We start from the raw sequence: 24,724 nt of genomic DNA on the forward strand, positions 1-24,724 counted from the left end.
ATATATCTATACACACATACACACACATATATATTTAAATATATTTTTATTGATTTCAGATAGGAAGAGAGAGGGAGAGAGAGGTAGAAACATCAATGATAGAGAATCACTGATTGGCTGCCTCCTGCATGCCCCCTACTGGGGATTGAGCCTGCAACCCCTGGCATATGCCCTGACCAGAATCAAACTGTGACCTCCTTGCCATAGCTGGTTTTGCTCAGTGGATAGAGCATTGGCCTACGAACTAAAGGGTCTCAGGTTCAATTTGGCCAAGGGCAAATGCCTGGATTGCGGGCTCGATCCCCCTCGGTAAGGGACGTACAGGAGGCAGCCAATCAATGATTCTTTCTCATCATTAATGTTTCTGTCTATCTGTCTCCCTTTCTCTCTGAAATCAATAAAAATATATATATTAAAAAAAAACCAAAAAACACAAAACTGTGACCTTCTGGTTCATAGGTCGATGCTCAACCACTGACCCATGCCGGCTGGGCAGTACTAATATTTTTATACATAAAAGAGTCATTCAAATATAAATATGGGCAAAAAGTGAAAGGCAGAGGGCTAAGTCTGCTATAGAGTTTTACAACTATCAAGAGACCATGGATAGATGCACTATTCTAGAGCTTCCTTGTATAGATTAAGGTCTTCCTTGTGTAGACTGAGACCCGGCTTGGTTTGTGATAAGCCTACTGTTGTACAATTACAGAACCATGATTAGATCTCAGTTTTTCTGATTCATAGCCTTTTATTCTTTTATCATAATTTCACTAGAATTTTTTTAATAAAATAGAGTAGTGATGAATTCTGTATTAATGCTTCCAAAATGACAATTATCGGAATTACTTAAAGAAGTTAATTTTTTTTAAAAGAAGTAAATTCCTATGGAAATTCAAATGATATTATAGGCCAGAATAAGAGATAGTCATCAGCCATTATTTTTCTATTGCTTCAGTGGTTTTATATGATCTTGTGTATAAGAAAGAAGAGGAGAGGCTCAGAACCTTGTAACATGACACCTGTCTAAGGGAAGGCTGCCATCTGTTGGCTGAAGGTGTACACCAAGACACCAGTAGAATGGAAGATGGTGGGTTGGCCTAATCTATGCTTTTAGCCCCATCTGCTGGATTATTTATGAAATACTTAAGTTTGTCTGGATTTCAAATTGGTTGTGCTATGTGCTATTTGTTGTTGAGGAAAGGTTGAAGTGGAATTTAACTGTAAATCTCTCACCCTGATTGAAGTGAAATTCTAGGGTAAGTTCAGAATTAATATAAATCTTAGCCTAGTACTCTTCCTTGTCATTTCACCAGTCATCAAGAAAAAATAAAAAATTTTTAAAGAAAGGAGAAAATTGTTGAATGGACAAAATAGAAATAGCTATTAAAGAACACTGCAGAAATTATTCATTAGCTATCCTATATAATAAAGAGATAATATGCTAATTAGACTGAACAGCAGAACGACTGTCCAGAGGGCCGAGGCAGCTGGGGCAGCTGCAAGGGCCAAGCCCCTTGCACAAATTTCGTGCATCAGGCCTCTAGTAGCACTATAATGTGATTGGGGTCTTCATTCAAGGTCAAGGTTGGTAGTTGATGTATTCAGGGATTTGCCTATTCCAGTGGGAGTGGATGGGTTAAAGAAAGCCCCAACTAAACCATTGAAGGTGAGAAGGGAGTTCCCTAAGGGAAGAGATTCTAGCAGGTGAAAATAACATGGTCTGCAATATGAACGAAAGGAATATTTAAAATATATGGTGACATGCCACTGAATGACATAGATGAATATTCAGAGGCAAGGTAGAACAATATGTCTTGGCATCTTCAGAAAAAGTGTAGTCCAGATTTTGAACTTGACTTTAAAGATTTATTTGTGAGTTTAAAATTTTAGAGGCTTTTATGTCACTAGAGGCCCAGTGCACAAAAATTTGTGTACTCGGGGGGGAGAGGGGGTCTCTCAGCCCGGCCTGTGCCCTCTCGAAGTCTGGGACCCCTCGGGAGATAACGACCTGCTGGCTTAGGCCCACTCCCGGGTGGCAGAGGGCAGGCCCAATCCCTAGGTGCAGTTCCTGGTTGGGCTCAGAGCAGGGCCTATTGGGGAGTTGGGGCGCCACCCCCTGTCATGCACAGAGCAGGGAGTATCGGGAGGTTGCGATGCCACCCTCAGTCACACTCAGGGTAGGGCCGATTGAGGGGTTGGGGCACCGCCCCCTGTCACACTCAAGGCAGGGTCGATAGGGAGGTTGCGGCACTACCCCCTATCATGCACAGAGCAGGGCCGATCAGGGGGTTGGGGCGCTGCCCCCTATCACGCACAGAGCAGGGCCCATTAGGGGGGTTGGGGCTCCGTACCCTGCCACACACAGAGCAGGGCCGATCAGGGGGTTGAGGAGCTCCCCCCTGTCACTCACAGAGCAGGGCCCATCAGGAGGTTGGGGAGCTCCCCCCTGTCATGCACAGAGCAGGGCTGATCAGGGGGTTGAGGAGCTCCCCCCTATCACTCACAGAGCAGGGCCGATAGTGGAGTTGGGGCACCGCATACTATCACACACAGAGCAGGGGGGATCAGGGGGTTGGGGTGCCGCCACTGTCATACTCAGGGCAGGGCCGATGGGGGTGGGGGAGTTGGGGTGCTGCACCCTGTCACACACAGAGCCGCAGGGTGATCAGGGGGTTGGGGAGCTCCCCCCTATCAGGCACAGAGCAGGGCTGATCAGGGGGTTGAGGAGCTCCCCCCTGTCACGAACAGAGCCGCAGGGCAATCAGGGGGTTTGGGCGCTGCCCCCTGTCACGCTGATCCCGGTGCTGGGAAGCCTCGCTGCTCTGCTGGTCCTGGTGCTGGGAGGCATATTACCCTTTTACTATATAGCATAAAAGCCTGGTGCACGGGTGGGGGCCGGCTGGTTTGCCCTGAAGGGTGTCCTGGATCAGGGTGGGGGTCCCCACTGGGGTGTCTGGCCAGCCTGGGTGAGGGGGTGATGGCTGTTTGCAGCTGGTCATACATCCTTCAGGGTGGGGGTCCCCACTGGGGTGCCTGGCCAGCCTGGGTGAGGGGATGATGGCTGTTTGCATCTGGTCACACCCCCTTCAGGGTGGGGGTCCCCACTGGGTGCCTGGCCAGCCTGGGTGAGGGGCTGAGGGCCATTTTCAGGCTGGTGGGTGACTGAACCTCCCAACCTGTCCTTTTTTTCTTTTCTTTTATATCTGGGCCAGCTTTAGCTCTGAGGCTCGGCTCCAGCTATGAGACCTCCGCTGCTGAAAGCAGGTTTCTGGCCTTTGTTTTACCTTCTGTATTTGAAACAATGTTGCGGTCCTGCTGGCTGAAGCCCGGGGTTTTGTTTAGCTTCTACATTTGTTACAATGTTGCTTAGAGTGCAGCTGAGAGGCCGGCAAGGCAGACGGGGAAGCTTGGCTTCCTCCATCACTGAAGCAAGCAAGCCTCCCTGTTCGTGTCAGCTGCCTGGCTGCCGGCCGCCATCTTGGCTGGCAGTTAATTTGCATATCGCCCTGATTAGCCAATGGGAAGGGTAGCGGTCGTACGCTAATTAGCATATTTCTCTTTTATTAGATAGGACTAGAGGCCTGGTGCACAAAAATTTGTGCACTCCGGGGGGGGGGGGCGAGGATGGTACCTCAGCCCAGCCTGTGCTCTTTCGCAGTCTGGGACCCCTCAGGAGATAGCGACCTGCTGGCTTAGGCCTGCGCCTGGGTGGTAGAGGGCAGGCCCAATCCCTAGGTGCAGCCCCTGGTCGGGCTCAGAGCAGGGCCGATTGGGAGGTTGCGATGCCACCCTCAGTCACGCTCAGGGTAGGGCCGATTGGGGGATTGGGGCACCGCCCCCTGTCACACTCAAGGCAGGGTCGATGGGGAGATTGTGGCGCCACCCCCTGTCACACACAGAGCAGGGCCAATCAGGGGGTTGGGGCGCTGCCCCCTGTCACACACAGAGCAGGGCCGATCAGGGGGTTGGGGAGCTCCCCCCTGTCATGCACAGTGCAGGGTCAATCAGGGGGTTGGGGAGCTCCCCCCTGCCATGCACAGTGCAGGGCCCATCAGGGGGTTGGGGAGCTCCCCCCTGTCACGCACAGAGCAGGGCCCAACATGGGGTTGGGGAGCTCCCCCCTGTCACGCACAGAGCAGGGCCCATCAGGGAGTTGAGGAGCTCCCCCCTGTCACTCACAGAGTAGGGCCGATAGGGGAGTTGGCACACCGCCCCCGTCACACACAGAGCAGGGCGGATCAGGGGGTTGGGGCCCTGCCCTCTATCACCCACAGAGCAGGGCCGATCAGGGGGTTGGGGAGCCACCACTGTCACACTCAGGGCAGGGCCGATGGGGAGGTTATGGCTCTATCCCATCACACACAGAGCAGGGCCAGTGGGGTGGGGGGGTTGGGGCGCCACACCCTGTCACACACAGAGCCGCAGGGTGATCAGGGTGTTGGGGAGCTCCCCCCTATCAGGCACAGAGCAGGGCCGACAGGGAGGTTGTGGCTGCACCCCCTGTCACACACAGAGCTGCAGGGTGATCAGGCGGTTTGGATGCTGCCCCCTGTCACGCTGATCCCGGTGCCGGGAGGTCTCTGCTCCGCTGATCCCGGTGCTGGGAGGCATATTACCCCTTTACTATATAGAATAGAGGCCTGGTCCATGGGTGGGGGGCAGCTGTTTTGCCCTGAAGGGTGTCCTGGATCAGGGTGGGGGTCCCCACTGGGGTGCCTGGCCAGCCTGGATGAGGGGATGATGGCTGTTTGCAGCTGGTCACACAACCTTCAGGGTTTGGGTCCCCACTGGGGTGCCTGGTCAGTCTGGGTGAGGGACTGAGGGCTGTTTTCAGGCTGGGACTGAAGCTCCCAACTGCTCCTTTTTTTCTTTTTTTTTTTTTTTATTCTGGGCCAGCTTTAGCTCTGAGGCTTGGCTCCAGCTCTGAGGCCTCAGCTGCTGAAAACAGGTATCTGGTTTGTTTTGGTTCTATAATCGAAACTCTGTATCAACTCCAGCTCTGAGATCCCAGCTCTCTGAAAGCTGGTTTCTGGGGTTTTGTTTAGCTTCTATATTTGTTACAATGTTTTTTAAACTGCAAGCTCAGAGGCTGGCAAGGCAGGCAGGGAATGTTGCAGTCCTCCGTCACTGAAGCAAGCAAGCCTCATGTTCAGTTTAAGCTGCCTGGCTGCTGGCCGCCATCTTGGCTGGCAGTTAATTTGCATATCGCCCTGATTAGCCAATGGGAAGGGTAGCGGTCATACGCCAATTACCATGTTTCTCTTTTATTAGATAGGATGAGCATTTTGGAATTCTTGTGGTCAAAGACTGGGGGTACTGATACTTTCAGGCTCTAGTAAGCCTTGGTATCCTTTAGCTTCTGTCACCTAATTACAATTGGTTTGGACTAGGCATTGTCAAATTTTGTTGCTTTTATCTGAAATCACTCTCACTTGTGATACTTAGGTCAGTTTCCACATACACCATGGAGCTTTCTGTAATCACATCCTACAGAAAGCTCTCACACGCACCATTTTTCTGTGTGTTTGGCATAAACAAATGCTTTACTAACCTTGTTCAACTTCTGTTTTACATTCTGGTTCTGTTTTTCAGGCTACATAGTCATCTTCTTTAGGCAAGGACTATCTTATGCCCTCCAGTATACTGTAGTAGTGTACTTAATTAATGGTTAGCTGCTTGATTAATAAAGGACAAGGTGACCCTAGGTGTTTCCTGTAAAAGAAGCCTTAGAGTTAGTTTTATGTGTTCTCCTGGAAGCCATTGAAAATGGAAATTTAACTTACATCAGAAAGACTTCTGAACTGAATTAAGGAGTAAACTTTCTCTTTCAGGAAGCTTAAGTCTCTTAAGTAGTGTCTTTATTTTCATATGTTTTTTTTTTTATTGAATGCTTACTATAGCCATGTCTAATTAGCAGGGATGCTACCCGAATTATAACTTCTGCTTCCTTTTCAAGGGCACTATATCTCTAGAATAAGAAAGACAAACTTCTAGATGGTGGAAAAGATCTTCGAGTTAGTTCCCTTCCCTGTGGATTCTTTTCTTAGCAATAGCAAACGAGAGTGACAAGGTTCCTGCCATTTCTGTTACCCACCTATTACCATGTCTGCCACCAAATGAAACATAATAGGTCAAAAAGCTTTCCCTTTCCCCTATCGGCTTTTCAGAATATTTGAGTCTTAGAACAGTCAGTAGCTATGGGATGTGTAAGCTGACAACACTATTGCTGCTACACAAGTGTAAAGTTAAAAGGAGGGGTGATGGCCTTCTCAGAAATGAAGCCTCAGGTGTCTGGTTGACTTTCCTCTTAGTTCACTTGATCAGGTTGGCAGATGTGAAATAACAGTTTTGTTTTTACTTACAAAAGGTTTTAGTATGTCAGACATCGCAGATCCTACAAAACATATACAGGGTGGGGCAAAAGTAGTTTTGCAGTTGTTTGTATGGAAAATATTTAATAATTAATAATCCTATCTAATATAAGAGTAATATGCAAATTGACTGTCACTCCAACACACAAAGTTGGTCGCCCCTCTGTGGTCAAAGATGGCCAGCAAGGGAGGGCAGTTGGGGGCAGGCAACCAGGCCTGCAGGGGAGGGTAGTTGTGGGGGGACCAGGCCAGCATGGGAGGGCAGTTGGGGGGGACCAGGCCTGCAGGGGCAAGGCAGTTGGGAGGGACCAGGCCTTCAGGGGAGGGCAGTTGGAGGGACCAGGCCAGCAGGGGAGAGCAGTTAGGGGTGACCAGGCTGGCAGGGGAGGATAGTTGGGGGCAATTGGGCCGGCAGGGGAGTAATTAGGCATCGATCAGGCTGGCAGGGGAGAGGTTAGGGGGTGATCAGGCTGACAGGCAGAAGCAGTTAGAGGTAATCAGGCAGGCAGGCAAGCAGTTGGGAGCCAGCAGTCCCGGATTGTGAGAGGGATGTCCGACTGCCCATTTAGGCCCGATCCTGATGTGGGATCTGGCCTTAATGGGCAGTCGGACATCTCTCGTGCAGTCCCAGATTGGAGAGAGTGCAGGCTGGGCTGAGGGACATACCCTCCCCACCCTCCCCATGTACAAATTGTGTGCACCGGGCCTCTAGTTAATAATACAAGAATAAACTGTTTTGCCTACTCACAACTGTACACCTACTTTTGCCCCACCTTGTATGTATATATAACTTATCATTTAACTATACAATCTCTTTTTTCTTTTTTTTCATGTCCTCCATGTCTTCTTTCTAACCACATATGTATTCTCTGACTATGTTTGATATTGTCCCTACTTACTTGATATTCCTTCATACACTTAGCCAATAACAATTTATAGATTACTAGAGGCCCAGCATGCACCCTCTCCAATCCAGGACCCCTTGGGGGATGTCCGACTGCCGGTTTAGGTTCGATCCCGGGATTGGGTCTAAACCGGCAGTCGGATATCACTCTCACAATCCTGGATCACTGGCTCCTAATCGCTCACCTGCCTGCCTGCTGATCGCCCCTAACTGTCCCCCCCCCACCCCCGCTGGCCTGGTCGCTCCCAACTGCTCCCCTCCCTCGCCAGCCTGGTCGCCCACACAGCCTGCTTGTTCAGTCGTTTGGTCGTTCCTCACTAACCCCCCTGCTGGCCTGGTCGTAGGCAGCCATCTTGTGAGGGCGTGAGGGTTAATTTGCATATTATCTCTTTATTATATAGGGTTTCTAGAGATTTTGGAATTCTTCAGTATTTTATGCTGTAAATGTTTCCCATTGGCAAGATAATTAATTAAATGACATTTTTTTTTCTTTTATGTGATCTTACTGAATGGTATAACATATTATCTTTTTATAGTTTATTGCTTATGTTAATTATTATGTTTCTGTTGAAATTTGAAAAAATAGTCATATAATAATTTGGGGAAATTTTTTTTTTATATAAGTCTGTAGAAGAGAAGCTTTCTTTAGCACAGGAGGACTTAATTTCAAACAGAAATCAAATTGGAAACCAAAATAAATTGATTCAAGAACTAAAGACTGCCAAGGCTACTTTGGAGCAGGATGCAACAAAGAAAGAACAGCAGTTAAAGGAGCAGAGTGCAGCACTACAAAATATTCAGAAAGAAAAGGTATTTCATTTTCTGACTAAATCCAGAATCTTAGCATTTTCAGGCCATTGAGACCCTTCAGTCAAACCTCTTACTCTCAATAAGGCATCATCTCTATTTTCAACAGCTCTCTCAGATGGACTTACAGCTTCTGATAAAACAGTTTTTGTCATTGGAATTTTAATTCTAGGATGTACTTCTTTCATTTTTATCCATTTTTATTACTGCTGTTTTTAGTTTTACAAACTAACCTATTTTTCTGACCATAGACCCTTCGTTATTCAAAAACATGTATTACAGCCCCTCAATGATTTCTGTCTTCTGGATGTAGGAGTGAGATAATAAAAGGTCTAAAAATAATTCTCAAGCTTAAGAATTCCTAAAATTAAGAATTAGATTTTTGTAAGGGGAAGTATGAGTATATTTTATATAAATGATGCTATATTATAAAGTTTAAAATATTGTATTAAATGAACAGTGTGTTTAAAAATCAGTTAAAATCCTTTATGAAAGAGAAATTCAGATTCTAGGGAACATTTTTTATGTTGTTTCATAATTGAAATCATATTTCCATCAGCTGATAGGATATTCTGAAGTGTTCAATTCCTGAAGTGCTTGTTGTGTGTAAATTGTACAATTCTTGAAATTCTCTATAATTTAAAAAATTAAGGTAGTTTTTTTTGTGGGGTGAGGCTGGTAAAGCTGGAATGAATTCATGATTTGTGCTTCAAGTTTAGAAAATGCTGACAGAACTATAGTGTATAGGCCTTTAATTGCAAGGGCTGTACATTAGCCAGACCTTGTTTTAGTTTACCTTTAACTCTAATAGATGATTTAACTTCTCTAAACCTTTGTTTATTTACCTATAAAATGATAATTAAAAAGAGCTACCTCATATAGAGATTAAATTAGGTAATATATAATACTCCTAGGTGTGCCTTATATAAAGATAGTAATAGTAATAATAATAAGAAGAAGATTATTAAAAAGAATAATAATGGTAGTTTTGGCTACATTTTATACTTAGTTGACCAGTCACTATTCACTTTATAGTATTAACTCTAAGTACTTAATCCTTAATAATAATCTTATTGTTCACATTGTATAAATAAGGACCCAGAGGCAAAAGAAGGTAATTTACTCATGTTAACTTAGGTAGAAAGGGGCAGAGACATTGTTATAAATGGTAGCAGTCATTTTGATTATATTACTTATCAGTTAAATATTTACTTTAAAATTGTTTTTAAATCCTTTTTCTACAGTCACTGAAAGAAAAAGAACTAGCAAGTGAAAAATCTAAATCGGCAGAGATAGAAGAAATTAAGTGTAGACAAGAAAAAGAAATTGCTAAACTGAGTGAAGAACTCAAATCCCACAAGCAAGAAAGCATAAAGGTATGTTAAGATAATCATTGTTCTTTCTTTAACACTGTATTATTGGCATTTAAATTTAAACACACAGACACACACACACACACACACACACACACACCTACTAGAGGCCTGGTGCATGAATTCATGCACCAGTGGGGTCCCTTGGCCTGGCCTGTGGGATCAGGCCAAAAATGGCTCTCTGCCATCCCCTGAGGGGTCCCGGATTTGAGAGGGTGCAGGCCAGGCCAAGGGACTCCACCAGTGCATGATCGGTGCTGGGGAGGGATGCAGAAGGTTGGCCATCTGGGAAGGGTCTGTGGGAGGGCTCCAGGGCATGTCCAGCCCATCTTGCTCAGTCCCGATGGGCCAGACCCCAGCAGCAAGCTAACCTAGCAGTCGGAGCATCTGCCCCCGGTGGTCAGTGCATGTCATAGTGAGTGGTTGAGCGGCCTTAGCATATTGTTAGCATATTATGCTTTGATTGGTTGACCAGATGACCGGACACTTAGCATATTAAGTTTTTATTTTATATATATATATATATATATATATATATATATATATATATATATATATATATATATATATATATATATATATATATATAATATATATATATATATATATATATATATATATATATATATATATATATATATATATAATACACACACACACACACACATACACATATATACACATACACATATACTAGAGACCTGGTGCATGAAATTCATGCACAGGGGAGAGGGGTCCCTCAGCGCAGCCTGCATCCTCTCTAATCTGGGACCCCTTGGGGGATGTCCCTCTTGCAATCCAGGACCACTGGCTCCTAACTGCTCACCTGCCTGCCTGCCTGATTGCCCCTAACCCCTCTGCCTCAGCCTCTGCACCCAGGACTGGGGCTTCCCTCCCTCTGGTCGACTGCAGGCACCTGGGACCCGAGCCAGCTTCACCCAACTTTGTGAGGAAGGTGCGGCTTTGTCAGGAAGGATGTCCAGAAGGTCGTCCGGAAGACATCAGCCTAATTAGCATATTACCCTTTTATTAGTGTGTGTGTGTGTATATATATATATATATATATATATATATATATATATATAGAGAGAGAGAGAGAGAGAGAGAGAGAGAGAGAGAGAGAGAGAACCTACTATGTACCAGGCACAGTGTTTTGTTGTTTTTGACAAATTCTCCTGCTCTCAAGGGTACTCTTGTGTTGCATAATATCTGTATACATATTGAAACCATGTTACTTTTGTTTTGGATTACTGAATAAAGCAAAGCAACCCTAAAAGTTTGAATTTTGTTGAGATGATAATCAAGAGAGCTATGGATTTAGAAAATTATACTTGTAGATCGTAAACTTAAAAATATGTAAGGGTTTAGAATTAAGATTTTAAGGAATTCTGTTTCTTTAATCGTTTTCTTCCTAAAATTCTTTAACAATCTCTTGAATATTTTTCCTGGCATAAGCAAAGCTAGGATGCTATTTAAAGAAACTAATTGTTTGTAATTTGCTCTGGAAAATGTTAGTCATTCGATTTTCTTTTGCATGTTCTCATAATACCTGTTAGTCTATCAGTATACTTACAGTTTTGCTTTATAATTATCTATTATGTCATTAGGTTCTTCCAGACTGTGACTTCCTTAAAGCAGTGAATGTATATAGTTAATCTTTGTGTAGATCCCAACACAGTGTGTGATGCCTAAATGGTGATCAATAAACACGTGCTAAGCGAATAAAGGGAAATAGAGGGTAGAAATTTTTTCACATAATTCTATTAAAATATATGTATGCAAAGTATCACTTAAATTTAAATGATTGTTCAGCAGGAAGTAAATAAGTTTACATCTTTTTAAACAATTGTTTGAAATATTGAACTTTAAGAATATCATTAGAGAAAAGACTAAAACTCATGTTTGTATATATTATTATAATACATTGCATAAATTTCAGCTATATTTTGAAATACTTTCTATATAGAATGATTTCTTTTTGGCCTTTTAAATAGGAGTTAACAAATCTCAAGGATGCCAAACAGCTTTTGATTCAGCAGAAACTAGAGCTTCAAGGGACAATAGATTCCCTGAAGGCAATCCTTGAACAGGAGAAGAAGAATCAGCAAATGCTAAAAGAGCAGGTGAAAAAGGAAGAAGATGAGTTGAAGAAAGAATTTATTGAGAAGGAAGCTAAACTGGTCAGTAAGTTAATGGTGGGAAGTGTGTTTTATAATTCATTTATAAATCAATCCAGTAAGAGAGGAGTTTCCTACCTAGAAGTTATAATTGAAATGTTCACCTAACATTTTAATTTTTGTTTAGGAAAAGAGATCAGATTTGTTTAAATGGCTGAAGTATGATTGGAAATGTTTTGTAATTGTATTTTGGTTTATATAGGTGAAAAGCCAATAAAACATGATTTAAAAACAAACAAAACACTTTAGTGCCAGAAAAACCCTAAAGCTATGTAAATTGAGGTAAATGGCATGAATGCTAATCATGTTCAACTCATTTGGTCAAAGTGAATGTTGATAAAGGGGAATGTAAACTTCCCTTTAAAATGATGATGACCAAAGCCTACTTTTCCTTCCCTAAGTTGTGCATGCCAAATGGGAAGCATCTGGCTTTCCTTTCTTGAATTAAGTCCAAATAGCCTCAGATAACTTGACCACTGAATGTTTTAGTTGAAGAATTGCAGTTTCAAATTCACAGTGAATCAAAAGGTTGGTATTGGTTCTTGGCAGATTGATAGAGGTAAAGCAGTTTATGTGGAATTTGATACATAATAAAATGCTAGCTTTGTTTCCAAGGCACTTTTAACTATTTGTTCTTCCCCTGCTGTAGTGGAAAAAAAGGAAACTCAAATTGTTCTACTTTAACTTGATCTTATAAGATGCTTGCTAACCATCATTTCAGCATTATGGCCTTTGAGCCAATTCAAAATAAACAGATGTTTGTGGAATCAATTTTATTAGTGTATACTGAAATATATTCTCTCTGCTTTCCTGAAGAAGTAGTATTATTTATGTTCCCAATAATTTAAGTTCAAATAACTAACTTAAATTTATTTTGCACTATTTTTATAATAGGCTTTTTCCTCATTGTTTTTCCTTTTGTCAGCATTCTGAAATAAAAGAAAAAGAAGTAGGAATGAAGAAGCATGAAGAAAATGAAGCGAAACTTACCATGCAGATTACAGCATTAAATGAAAATTTAGGCACTGTGAAGAAGGAGTGGCAGTCCAGCCAACGGAGAGTTAGTGAGCTCGAGAAGCAGACTGATGACTTACGGGGTGAAATTGCAGTATTAGAAGCAACGGTTCAGAATAATCAAGATGAAAGGAGAGCACTACTAGAAAGGTACATACTTGATGTCTAGTAAAAATTTATTTTTAATCCTCACCCGAGGTTATGTTTTTCATTGATTTTAGAGGGAGAGAGGGAGGGAACCATCCATGTGAGAAAGAAACATCAATCGGTTGTCTCCCATATATGCCCTGACAGGGAATTGAACCTGAAACTTTTCAGTGTATGGTATGATGCTCCAACCAACTGAACCACACCGGCCAGACTACAGTCCACATTTTTCAAAATAGAAGAAGAGTCTTGAGAAAAGTGCATAGCTTGTACAGGAATTTAAGTAGTCATTTAAAACTAATTCTTAAAAGAATCAGATTGTTGAAATTAATGTATTCTATTGAAAACTACTAAAGTAATTCATTATCTGTGTTCTAAAAGGGACTTTAATGAATTTTAAAAAATTAATTACCTCTTTGCAATCTATTCTAGATGTCTTAAAGGAGAGGGTGAAATAGAAAAGCTTCAAAACAAAGTACTAGAAGTGCAAAGAAAGCTGGATAATACAACTGCAGCCGTGCAGGAGCTGGGCAGAGAGAATCAGTCCCTTCAAGTAAGTCACATGGCAGTGGGAGGCAGTTTTTAGTCTAGCTTTTACCTCTTAGTGCAAAGCATATTTTCAACCTTTTAAAAACAATCTCATATACTTAATAAATACTTTTGAGTAGCTACTGTCTATGTAGCAGTGTTATAGAATGTGTTATGGGTAATTAAATATGAGAGAAAGAACTTGTCTGAGAGACCCCCGGGATAAAGGGCCATGTCATTCATTAATTGTCACTAGTGGGAAAATTCAAGAGCACCAAGTAATAGATGAGTTGCTGTGTGTTAAAGAAGTGACCTGAATGTGTACTCAAAATCCCAAGGAAGGATTGATCGTTAGGGTTAGAATGGATGGGAAATCAGCAAAGGATAGAGAATAAAATGTTATTTACTCTGTCTGTCTGTCTACCTACCTACCTACCTATCAATCATCTATCTTCAGACTTAAGAATGTGGCAACTATTGACAATGGAAGTTGACCAACGTATTTCTGGTTTTTATAATTTTATCCCATGGTTGCATATAGTCAAAATTTTATAAAACTCACGCACCAAATTAGAAAGTATTCATCATTCTTCAAGAAGTTGAATATTATAATGTATTGAAACTTTGTTTTTAATAGATCAAGCATACGCAAGCATTGAATAGGAAGTGGGCTGAAGATAATGAAGTACAAAACTGTATGGCCTGTGGGAAAAGCTTTTCAGTAACAGTGAGACGGGTAAATGATTTTGTTCATATTGCTACGGTCCTGGATTTTATTCCTAACTGAAAATGAATGTTTTAACCATTAAAATGAATTTTGACAGATAAAAACAATTTCCATTGTGACAGATAAAAACAAATTTTCATTTTTAATTTTCAACTACATGGAGTAATTAAATGTCATGCAGTTTAGTTTCTGGTTAGCATATGTGTTTCAGTTTTAGTTTTAAATTCAGTTGTTGCCTTTTTACTGAGTTACTCTCTTGAGTAATCATTTTCTGAATCAGTGCACCAATATTAATCTCATATGTTTTAGTCATCATTGTGTTCTTCTAAAGGAAGAAAAAGCAAAGATAAAAAAAAATATTCTGAATAACATCATGGGAGGTTGCAAGTTTATATTCCTGTTAAAGAAATACCTGAAACATTTGGCAAATACATTAGTAATAGTTTTTCACCTGTTGGAGGTGATTTATTAACACTTTGAAAGGCTTCCTGTTGCTTTTGAGAATTCCACGATCAAGTCCATATAAAGTGTGTAGCGTACTATCTGCTAAATAGGAGCCATTCAATTTAACTACGGGATTAAATTGACATATTAAAATATTATATTTTAAATACACTAATTACTCAACAGTTAATGCCTTCATAGTGCAGTTTGCAGTGTTCTTGTAGTCTCACGATGCTTTTGGTGTCATTTGTATGCTTAATATTGTTTAATTTTTATCATCTACAGCATCACTGCAGACACTGTGGAAATATCTTCTGTGCCGAGTGTTCAGCCAAAAATGCCTTAACTCCTTCTTCCAAGAAGCCTGTTCGTGTCTGTGATGCATGTTTCAATGACTTGCAAGGATAATGGGTTATCGCAACTTCAGAATAATATTACGCTAACATTAGCTTTTTAATAAATGTCCTTAATAGAGTTCCTGGACTACTATTTGATTTGGACAGTGGTTGCAATACTAAACCAAATTAGAATTCGTATATTTTGGAATGCTGTCAATATCAAGTAAAACTCTTCTATTTTTGTGAGACTTGGGTTCATCTTTCATTACTGTTTTCATTTAACTCCTGGAACAGCTTTCATGCCACGTTTAGAATTAGGCAATGAAATGTAAATAAACTTTGGACAGAAAATAGCAATGTATTTTTTTAAATATAATTTCATTGTTCACAAATGACGTGAATATACTTCCATAACTTACTTCTTTCTCCCAAATTGAGTGTACAGAAATGTACATGGATGTTATCACATTATATATGTTGCACAGTAACACATTAAATATGTTAAATATTCTCTTTCTAAAGTCAGGCACAGAATTGTAAAACTTTATGACTCTGTTTCTTTTTATATATAGGTCCAAACCTTAATTATATTGTTACATTATAAATTTATGCTCAAGAGATCAAAACACATTTTATGTTGAAATAAATATTAACCATGAATTCAAAATTGGTTTTGCTTTAACAATACTGATTAGATTATTTTGGGTAGATTTTAGGAAAACCTCAGTGAAATCAGTTTGCTTACTTTCTGATTATCCTAGGGTTGCATTATAAAGATTAGGGTTACCTTTTCTTTTTCATTCTCAGATTTAAACTCCAAATTATTCTCCGTTAAGGATCCTACAAAGGTTCCCACCCTCACCCTAGGTTGGAAGGTGAATAATAGAAATTGTCTAATGGTCCAATTCTCAGTTTCTTATAAATGGGAGGTCTTCTGAGATTAGCCTTCATATTGTTTCCTCGTTTGTCTCTCTAGCATCTTCAGGAATGAGTTTGCTTTTTCAGTGGATCTGCTTTTTTCTTTAATTTGGTTTAACCTTCCCAAGTATAGCTCAGATCCATGGTAATTGTTTTATAATTTTTGTGTCTTAAAGCCAGTAACTGATGTTGCTATATTCTTATCTGTGAAAACCAAATGCAAAATGGTAAGGAGACATTAAATATTTTACTTTATACTTTCTTTTTACCTAATAGGGGAGAATTTTAAAAGTTGTGAGCTTAAATTTAAAATGGTTCTGAATTTGGATTCCACATCAACTGGTAAATCTTTTTACTTTGCAAAAATAATGCTGTGAAATTACCCTGAAGTGATAGCTGGAGAGTAGAGTTTCACTAGAAACAAATGTATTTAGGAATCCCAAAGTTGCCATCAGAATTAAAACAGAATGGCTAATTAAGGATAATTAAAAATCAGCTTATTTGTATGCTGAACAATGTAATTGAACTTTAAATTATCATAGTCTTATTAATTTGGAAAATTAGAAAACATCTGAAGAGGGAAATCATTAATAATGGTTTATTACTCTTTCTAGAGAAGAAATGTAAAGTTATACATTTTTTCAGTGCAATTATTTGGTAGTAATAGGAAAGAAAGGAGTTAATATTTTATTTACAATAAGTAGTTTATATATATACTTGCTTTCAAATATCATACTGAAATGAAATGAACTTATGTTTATGCTATACCAACAATATATATAAACTAAAAGTGATTGCTACATATTCAATCATTAAAACAACCCATTTAAGTAAACCATGTTGTAAGTAGCTATTAAAGATCCTGACTGAAGCTCTGAACTTGGATATACATATAACCTTTAACATATATAATGAAGAAATATGATGGCTCATTATTAAAAATACCTGGATAATAAAAATTGAGCTAAAATTATTTATGTATTTTCGCATACTTATAAATCCTTTCAAATAGTATTAATTCTATACTTTTACATATAGGGACTTAATAAATGTGTTGGAAAAAATAGATGTTCACAGCACCGTTTATTCTTTTAAGATAATAAAACTTCATGAGAATTCTTCTAGATTAGAATATTTGTTCACTTCATCTCCTAATTAGGTGCATTGAAGGCCTTTTCCCTTATTGCCCTACCCACATATTTACACAAAAATAAATTTAAAAAGTTGTGGGGGCAACAAATAAAATTGTATGTGTTTGAATGATTTTCTAGTTTTCATCTAGCTAATCTCATTTCATAGGTTCTGAATAATTTACCATTGGCTATTGTACTAATAATACTAGAAATGAAACTTAATATTTTTGTTGTTAACTGTCACCAATTTAAGATTTTTGAAAACAACAATTAAAGGGTTTTCTTTTTCTTTTAATTAAAAAATTCATATAAGTTCTTATTGGCTCTACATTTTTGATGTCTGCTGGTACTGTTCATCAGTGAGTTAGAGTATGTGTGGAGGCACAGCTCTCAGCTCTGATGCAAAGCATATTAGCATCACGTGTTAGTAAATTTCAAACCGCAGCACAGAAAAGTGAGCTAAAATCAAGTCTTGATGGGTTAGTGTATAGTAAACTATACCTATGGAATTTTTTTTTAATAGAAGACAAAGCTGCTCGTATGGGATTTGTTCATTTTGAGAAAACAAAGGGAAACAAACACAAAAACCTCAAAGCAGTGTACAAATAACATTTTGTTCAACTACCTCTTAATGTGGAATTAGCTAGTTTAATAGTTTCCTCACAGTAATGTTAAATAGTAACTGCCAAATTTGTTTCCCATCTCTTTAAAAGGCTTTATGGTTATTTTATAGTTTTGAGAACTTTAAATTCACTTCTTTTTAAACCTTGCATTTGCATAAAAATGTTTAGCTTTTAAGTGGAGAGCAAATTATGATCATATATTTTGATATTCATGATCTATTGACTATAGAATTTTTTTAATGCACTTTGGCTATAAAACCATGAATGACTTGTTCTATAAGATTTAAATGTGCCGTCAATTTAGTATTCCTAGACATGAGTGTGATGAATGGTATTCTGTAATTATAATATGCCACACATTAGCGTGTCTTAATTTCCCTTTGCCTGAATTTTAACAATCAGTTTGTTAATGTTGCAGATGTGAATATTGTGCATAAACTTACTAAATTTATGTAAAATTGTGTAAAATAGAATCGGAAATAGTGAAGTTCTTCCAGTGTAGTAGTAATGAATTTATTATAACATGATGCAGTTATGTATATGGCATTCTGTATTTCTTTGAACTGGATCACATATTCATATCCTCTGTAGATACTTTTGCATGAGCATTTTCTTGTTTAGTTTTTGGATTCATTATTTGTATTGTGTTTACTACCTGTGATCATGTTGTTGTGCCTTATTTGTGAGAGAGTTTAGCTAAAAAATACTGTAATTTCTAAACTCAGTGATTGAAGGTTATTGATTATAAATGTAACTAATAAATTACATGACAGCATTTAAATCTGTATAAAGATCAATGGAAGGATCCTTATTGTTGCTTTTGTTTTTTTAATATGTTAAAGATGATATTAAAAACATTTCTTTCTAGTAGATGTATTCTGTGGCTACAAATTATTTTGTCTATTTAAAAAAGAGAACAAGATATTAACCGTTTTGCATTAATTTATTTACAGAATGTTAGAACTTTGCACTTGGATATAGACAGTGAGTATGCTTCAATGTTCAACTTAGAATAATAATTAAGTTTACAATTTCAAGAAAAATTACTGATGTCATTTTGCTTGAGACATTCCCTTTTCATTCCATTCATCATTGTGAAATTTAGCAAAACTAAAAAAAAAAAAAAAAATACTAAAGAATATTAAATTTTTTTTGTTGTATATCTAATTTAATACCCAGGTGACCTTTTAAAGATACTCTTGTGAAGGCTGAAAATAGCATTGTTTTTTACTGCACCTCCATTCCCCCCCTCACCTGAACCAAAGTTCTAGAGATATTTTTTCATTTTATTCTAATACGCTTCCTTCTGAAGAGTACACTGTGTATATCCTCAAGCACTTAATATATTACATATTAGACATGTTCTTTTGTGAGCTTCATAGAAATCCATTTTACATATATAGCATTTTCTTTTTTTTTAATTTTAACATGAGATCTACTCTTATGACCTCTTTTTAAGTGTACAGTAGATCTCTAGAACTGACTCATCTTGCTTAACTGAAACTTCAAGCCTGTCGATTAGTAACTGCCCATTTCCCTCTCTATTTCACTGGCAACCACTATTTCATACTTTGATTATAGGAAGTTGACTATTATTAGATACCTCATACAAGTAGAATCATATAGGATTTGTCTTTCTGTGACTGGCTACTGGCTTATCTCACTTAACATGCTGTCTTCAAGATTCATCCATGTTGTTGCATATTGCAGAATTTCCTTCTTTTTGAAAGCTGAATAGTATTCCATTCTATACATATATACCACATTTTCTTTATCCATTCATCTGTCAGTGGACATTAAAGTTTTTTCCGCATATTGGCTATTGTATATAGCATATTCTTAAGCTGTTTTACATTCTTGATGTTAATTTAGTCAGTCTCCTTTAATGATATTTTAGGAAGAAACTAGTCCTTTATACATACAAATACATGGTTACTGGACTCATGGGACTAAAGGAATCTTGAGAGATTGCCTATTTCTAGTCCATTGTCCTCCTCCGAAGTCAGCTTATATCTAAAAATCTCTGTAAGATGATTATTAATTTCTTTTTCATATATATATTTCCCCCCCTAAGTCTTTTCTTGCATAAGTCAGTATTGTCTTGTCTTGAATGTAAATTGCTTTCAATGTCATCTAGGTCCCATCTCTAGGAATTCACTTGAAGTCTATTCTCCCTCTCATTTATTTTTAGCCTTTAATAGTAGTTACTGCTTTCCAGATTTTCCTTTTATTTTCACTTACTCCTCCAAATTTCTGACATTATTATACAAAGATGATGACCCTCCATTGAAATAGTGCTAGGTCTGTGCACAAGAGCCTTTGTGCTACACTTGTCTATACTGCCTGTTTGTGTGGTGAAATTAGCCTTTTCTTCAAAGCATTAACTGTACACATGACTTCCCTAAACATCACCCTCTTTGTCCCATTCTCCAACTTGAAGAGGTCAGTTAAGGTATCATGTCTTGCATCCCAGGTTGATAAATTTACTACTTCCATTTTGGAAATTGCTCAAGACACCATGGTTGAAATTGAAATTTGTGGATTTTCATTTGATAAAATCTAACCATATGATAAAATAATTCAAGATGCCTTTTTAAATAAAAATTTAATGAAATTTCAAGTTCTGCTAAGTAAAATTAGGTGGCTGTACTATGATAAAACACACAACCCCATCCTCAAAACCAGAAAATAATTTTATGACAAACCATTCTTTAAAAAATTAGGTTTAGAGAAAGATATTTTACTATTCCTAAGACAATTTCCCATGTAAAAGTGTTAACATGTAAAACTGAAACATTTTATTTTTTAATAATGGAGTTTAGTCTGGGATTTTCTATTTCCAAGTTAGAGTATTATGAAATACTAGAGGCCCATTGCATGAAGAGATTCGTGCAATAGGCCTTCCTTCCCCTGGCTGCTGGCACCGGTTTTCCTCCGGCACCCAGGACCCAGGCCTTCGGTCTGGGTGCAGCGGAGAAGCCAAGCCTCTTCAGTCTTGAGTCGTCTTCAGTCTTCAGTCATCTTCAGTCTTCACTCTGGCCGGAGCCTTCAGTCTTCGCTCCACACTGTGTATGCAAAGTAACCACCATCTTTGTTGGTTAATTTGCATAGTCGTTCTGATTGGTGGGCATAGTGGAATGACACACCAACTTGCATGTTTCTCTTTTATTAGTGTAGATACCTGAGATAAGTGAACTGTGAGAATTGGAATTTAAAAACTGCTTTTAAAATGAGGACCTTATTTATCACTTAATATATTAAAAGAGCAATCAAACTTCATGTCAAAAGAATGATCTATGTGTGAGGCAGGACTATAAAGCAGTATGTGATTTATAAGCCATGTAGGGAGGTTGGTTTCATTATAGGTATACACAAAGTAAGATGCTAGAATTCATATTGGACACAAACATTTTCCTCTTGCCACTCCAAACAGTGAACATCTGATCACTCACCCTTTACAAATTATAACAGCATCACACTTCACTCACACCTCTTATAAGTCTGACTGGAGCATTTTAAGGTAGTTTGGATATCAGTATATACTTGACAAGAAATTCCCCAGAATTCAAATTTGTTGCAGTCATCATTTCTCTGTACTGAGGATTTTCTTCACTCAAATTCTGGAACTCCTTTAAAAGACACGTTTTCTTCTAGCTCATCACTAAGTGTTACAAAAGTTTGAAAGAATACCTTTATCCTTCATTTCTAAAAAATTAGTTTTAGGTCCCTAAATTTCAGAGGATTCTGTGGATGATCTGAATAAAGATATTTTCTTGGTTTCCTGACTCTTGGTAAAGCAAGAGATTGCTGCTGTTATTTGTGCCATCCATGTTTTCTGTAAAACAAAAACAATACACACACACACACACACACACACACACACACACACACACGGGGGGGTGAGGGGAGAGAAAAAGGGGAGAGAGAAGAATATTAACCTGACAATTTTTTCACACTTGGATTAATCTTTCCCTTTGTATTTATTGACTTGCTCTTTAAAACTGAGAACTAATGAAACACTTGCATGTTTCCCATTTTCTTTCTTACATCTAATATATCATCAATATCTCTAATTATGTATGAAAATGCAATTGGATTAAATGAGTATGTTAGGCAAGTGGGGTAGTCATGAGTAATCAAAGAACCATAATAATCAATTATGACTAATTATAATATAGTTTGAACATTAAATTTGTTTTGTCTGGAATTAGAAGTTCTTTAACTAATATAATTTGAAAAAGAGATTGAGGGAGATGACTCAGGAAACTGAGTCCTTAAGGAGAATGCAATATTGCATTCATTGTCTGGCCACCCTCTTACTGTGATGAAAGCCTACCAAAAGAAAGATAAAAAATGGAAACTTCTAAGATAGAGGAACCATAGTCAGGCAGCCTATCTTCAACTCCATTGCTGTGAAAACTGGCATTATTTTCAAAGGTCAAAGAGTAGACTTCTTGTCATGGTTCATTGCTGCAGCAGCCCCTCACTTAAGTTGACATCATATTATTTGCAGGACTTCAGAAACTGATTGGAGCATCTTAAAAGCCAAGCATACAATCCAAAGCAGCCCTCCCCCCATTTCATACAGAAAGTAAAATCAGAAGTCGTTCTGGAGCTTTCTGCTGCAGGAGAAATGAGGGGCCGTGGCAACTCTGCGAGTGGGCGGGGATTGTCACCTTGAGATTTCTGAGCATAATGTGGACTAGATGTGGACTATTCCTCTCCACCTCCCAGTGTCTGTCCTTTCCAAAGCAGGTGAGGGAAATACACAAAACTTTCCATTCACCTTTACTGAGACTTGGGGTTGAGATTTTTCCTTCCATCAAGTTTAAAGAATCAAAACCTACAAAATTAAAATACATACTTTGATGTTTTCTGTTTGGGCTTGTAATAAGAATGCTGCTATGCACTGTCGATATCGGCTTTCATGTTGAATAAGGAAGGCATTTCTCAGTCCAAAGACTAGAAAAAGATACAAAGACAAAAAGCCAAATCATTTAATATGAAATCCAAACAGTGTCTTAGTTGCCTAAGAACTTACCGGTAGAGGTGTGTGTTTGTTGTTTTTTAAAGAAGGTGGGAGATATTTGTAAATTACAAAACAAGGTCTGATTTCAAAACCAAGACTTCACCACTATGTCCAAATGGAGCCACTCAAACAAGGAAACCCTTTCTTCCTTAACTAACTACTTCCAGGGCTTGATGAAATGCAATAACGGCATGTGATGGGAAGTGGGCTCCTACTCAAGGAAGAAGCTGAGCATGTTAGCATGTTGGATTTTGTGTGTGTAAAATATAGATAATGAAAATATGGAAAACAATGGGATTATTGTTTCTTTTTAGACCCCTTACTAAAATTTTTTATTTATTTTTGTATTTAAAAGGAAGCCACATCAAAATAAGGGTTATAAACAAATTGAGAAGTAGCAGAAATATAAAACCACTTAAATGCTTCACAGCAGGGTAAGAAAAGACAAAAATAAAAAAAGACTCAAAATCCAACATCCACCAAAGTAAGTGAAATGTAAAACAAGACAAAAAGAAACACACATTGCCATGGTTCCTGTGTTTGCAAAAGAAGAAGTCTGTTCTGTCATTTCTTCCCTGGTCTCTTAAAGAAATGACAGAAAATGGTGGGAGAGCAGACACCTTAAAAAAACACTTTTTTAAAAATCTTCGCCTGAGGAGATTATATATATATATATATATATATATATATATATATATATATATATATAATATTTTGATTTTTTACAGAGAGGATGGGAGAGGGATAGAGAGTTATAAACATCCTTGAGAGAGAAACATTGATCAGCTGCCTCCTGCACACCCCCTACTGGGGATATGCCCGTAACCAAGGTACATGCCCTTGACCGGAATCGAACCTGGGACTCTTCAGTCCACAGACCGACGCTCTAGCCACTGAGCCAAACTGGTCAGGGCCTGAGGATATATTTTTAAATTGATTTGAGAGACAGAGAGAAAGAGAGAAACATCAGTTGTTTGCTTCCTGTACATGCCCCAATGGGATCAAACCCACAACCTGTGTATGTTCCCCGGGAATCAAACCTGTGACCCTTCGGTGCCTGGGATGATGTTCCAACCAACTGAGCCACACCAGCCAGGGCAGACACTTTTTAAATATCTATATTAAAGGCCTGGTGCACGAATTCATGCATGGGTGGGTCCGGCTGGCCTGCCCCGATGGGAGCCCATTGGGCTGGGCCGGTGGAGGGGAGGGGCCAAGGGTGGTTGGCTGGCCAGGGGGAAGGACCATGGGCAATTGGCCAGCCAGCCATGCCCCAGACTGGGGTGTTGGGGGCTTATCGGAGGCTGGGCTGGGCGAGGGCGGGGGGGGCAGCAATTGGGGCCAGATCAGGCTGGTTGGCTTCCACAGTGCACGTCATAGCCACTGGTCATTCCAGTCATTCTGGTTGTTCTGCTGTTCAGGTCGCTGGGTTTTTATATATAGAGATATAGCAGGAGTTCTTAAAATAAAAGCTTCTTCACTGAATTATTAATACAACACAATAAAATTCTGCACCTATACATCCTTTCTACAGTTGATTAATGCTTAGAAACAAATCAAAGCAGGGTGTTTCCTGGTTGTGTCAAGTATATAGAAAGGCTCTAGAAGAGTGTTTTATTCCTGGCTCATCATTAAGCTGCTGCTTGTCCACCATCATTTGTATTGGAGGCTGTGGGTTTAACTCAGACTCACTGAAGCAGATTGGGCCTTACTTCAAAATCAAAGCAAATGCAAGATTTTTATTTTCTTACCTGCAAGAACTATTCCAGTATCACAAATTATACTCATAACTGTCTAAACCTCATAATTCCAAAATCCTACCACAATATCTGTTAAGGTCATGTTAAGCTTATTTGAGAAGAGAGGGCTTAAATCTACTAAAATGACTTCCGGGGCGGGGGGAGGGGGAGAGAGGGAGGGTTGCCTGTGTTTGTTTTACTCACTTATAAATTCCCTGTAGCAAGTGAGGCTTTGAAGAGCAGGTGGTTTTTCTTAGCTAGCGCTTAGAATCTGTTTTCCTCAAAACTTGTAACTATAGTTCTCAGTTACTGAAGGGGTCCCTCATTTGTTTGGTTTGCAACCTGGGCACAAAGGACTTTAGAAACAAAAGGACCTGGTATGGTGGTCTTGTAAAAGAAAATGAGGAGATAGTATGTGGTCAGGGGTAACTCTCTTTCCCCCTGACATGCTA

General features: G+C 39.2%; 2 protein-coding genes across 5 annotated transcripts in view; one reads left to right on the forward strand and one right to left on the reverse strand.

Moving 5' to 3' along the window:
- The window catches only part of EEA1 (early endosome antigen 1), a 168,130-nt gene extending 149,750 nt beyond the window's left edge, over positions 1-18,380 (forward strand). For 3 of the 4 annotated variants that reach the window (XM_036297328.1, XM_036297331.1, XM_036297330.1), the window contains 7 exons: positions 7,900-8,085; positions 9,327-9,458; positions 11,450-11,635; positions 12,558-12,796; positions 13,226-13,346; positions 13,959-14,057; positions 14,778-18,380. In XM_036297328.1, coding sequence (XP_036153221.1) covers positions 7,900-8,085; positions 9,327-9,458; positions 11,450-11,635; positions 12,558-12,796; positions 13,226-13,346; positions 13,959-14,057; positions 14,778-14,900 — 1,086 coding nt within the window. In that variant the 3' untranslated portion in view covers positions 14,901-18,380. The remainder of the gene's footprint in view (positions 1-7,899; positions 8,086-9,326; positions 9,459-11,449; positions 11,636-12,557; positions 12,797-13,225; positions 13,347-13,958; positions 14,058-14,777) is intronic. The other variant, XM_036297329.1, reaches the window with a different exon arrangement.
- Positions 18,381-20,597: 2,217 nt separating this feature from the next.
- PLEKHG7 (pleckstrin homology and RhoGEF domain containing G7) overlaps positions 20,598-24,724 on the reverse strand; it is a 59,356-nt gene continuing 55,229 nt past the window's right edge. Inside the window, exons 16-17 of the mRNA XM_036298961.1 lie at positions 22,369-22,466; positions 20,598-21,339 (exon numbers count right to left, since the gene is read on the reverse strand). Of these exons, the coding sequence (XP_036154854.1) occupies positions 21,232-21,339; positions 22,369-22,466 (206 nt within the window). The 3' untranslated portion in view covers positions 20,598-21,231. The remainder of the gene's footprint in view (positions 21,340-22,368; positions 22,467-24,724) is intronic.

This window comes from Myotis myotis, unplaced genomic scaffold (genome assembly GCF_014108235.1).
Source record: "Myotis myotis isolate mMyoMyo1 unplaced genomic scaffold, mMyoMyo1.p scaffold_m19_p_3, whole genome shotgun sequence".
Classification (NCBI taxonomy): Eukaryota; Metazoa; Chordata; class Mammalia; order Chiroptera; family Vespertilionidae; genus Myotis; species Myotis myotis.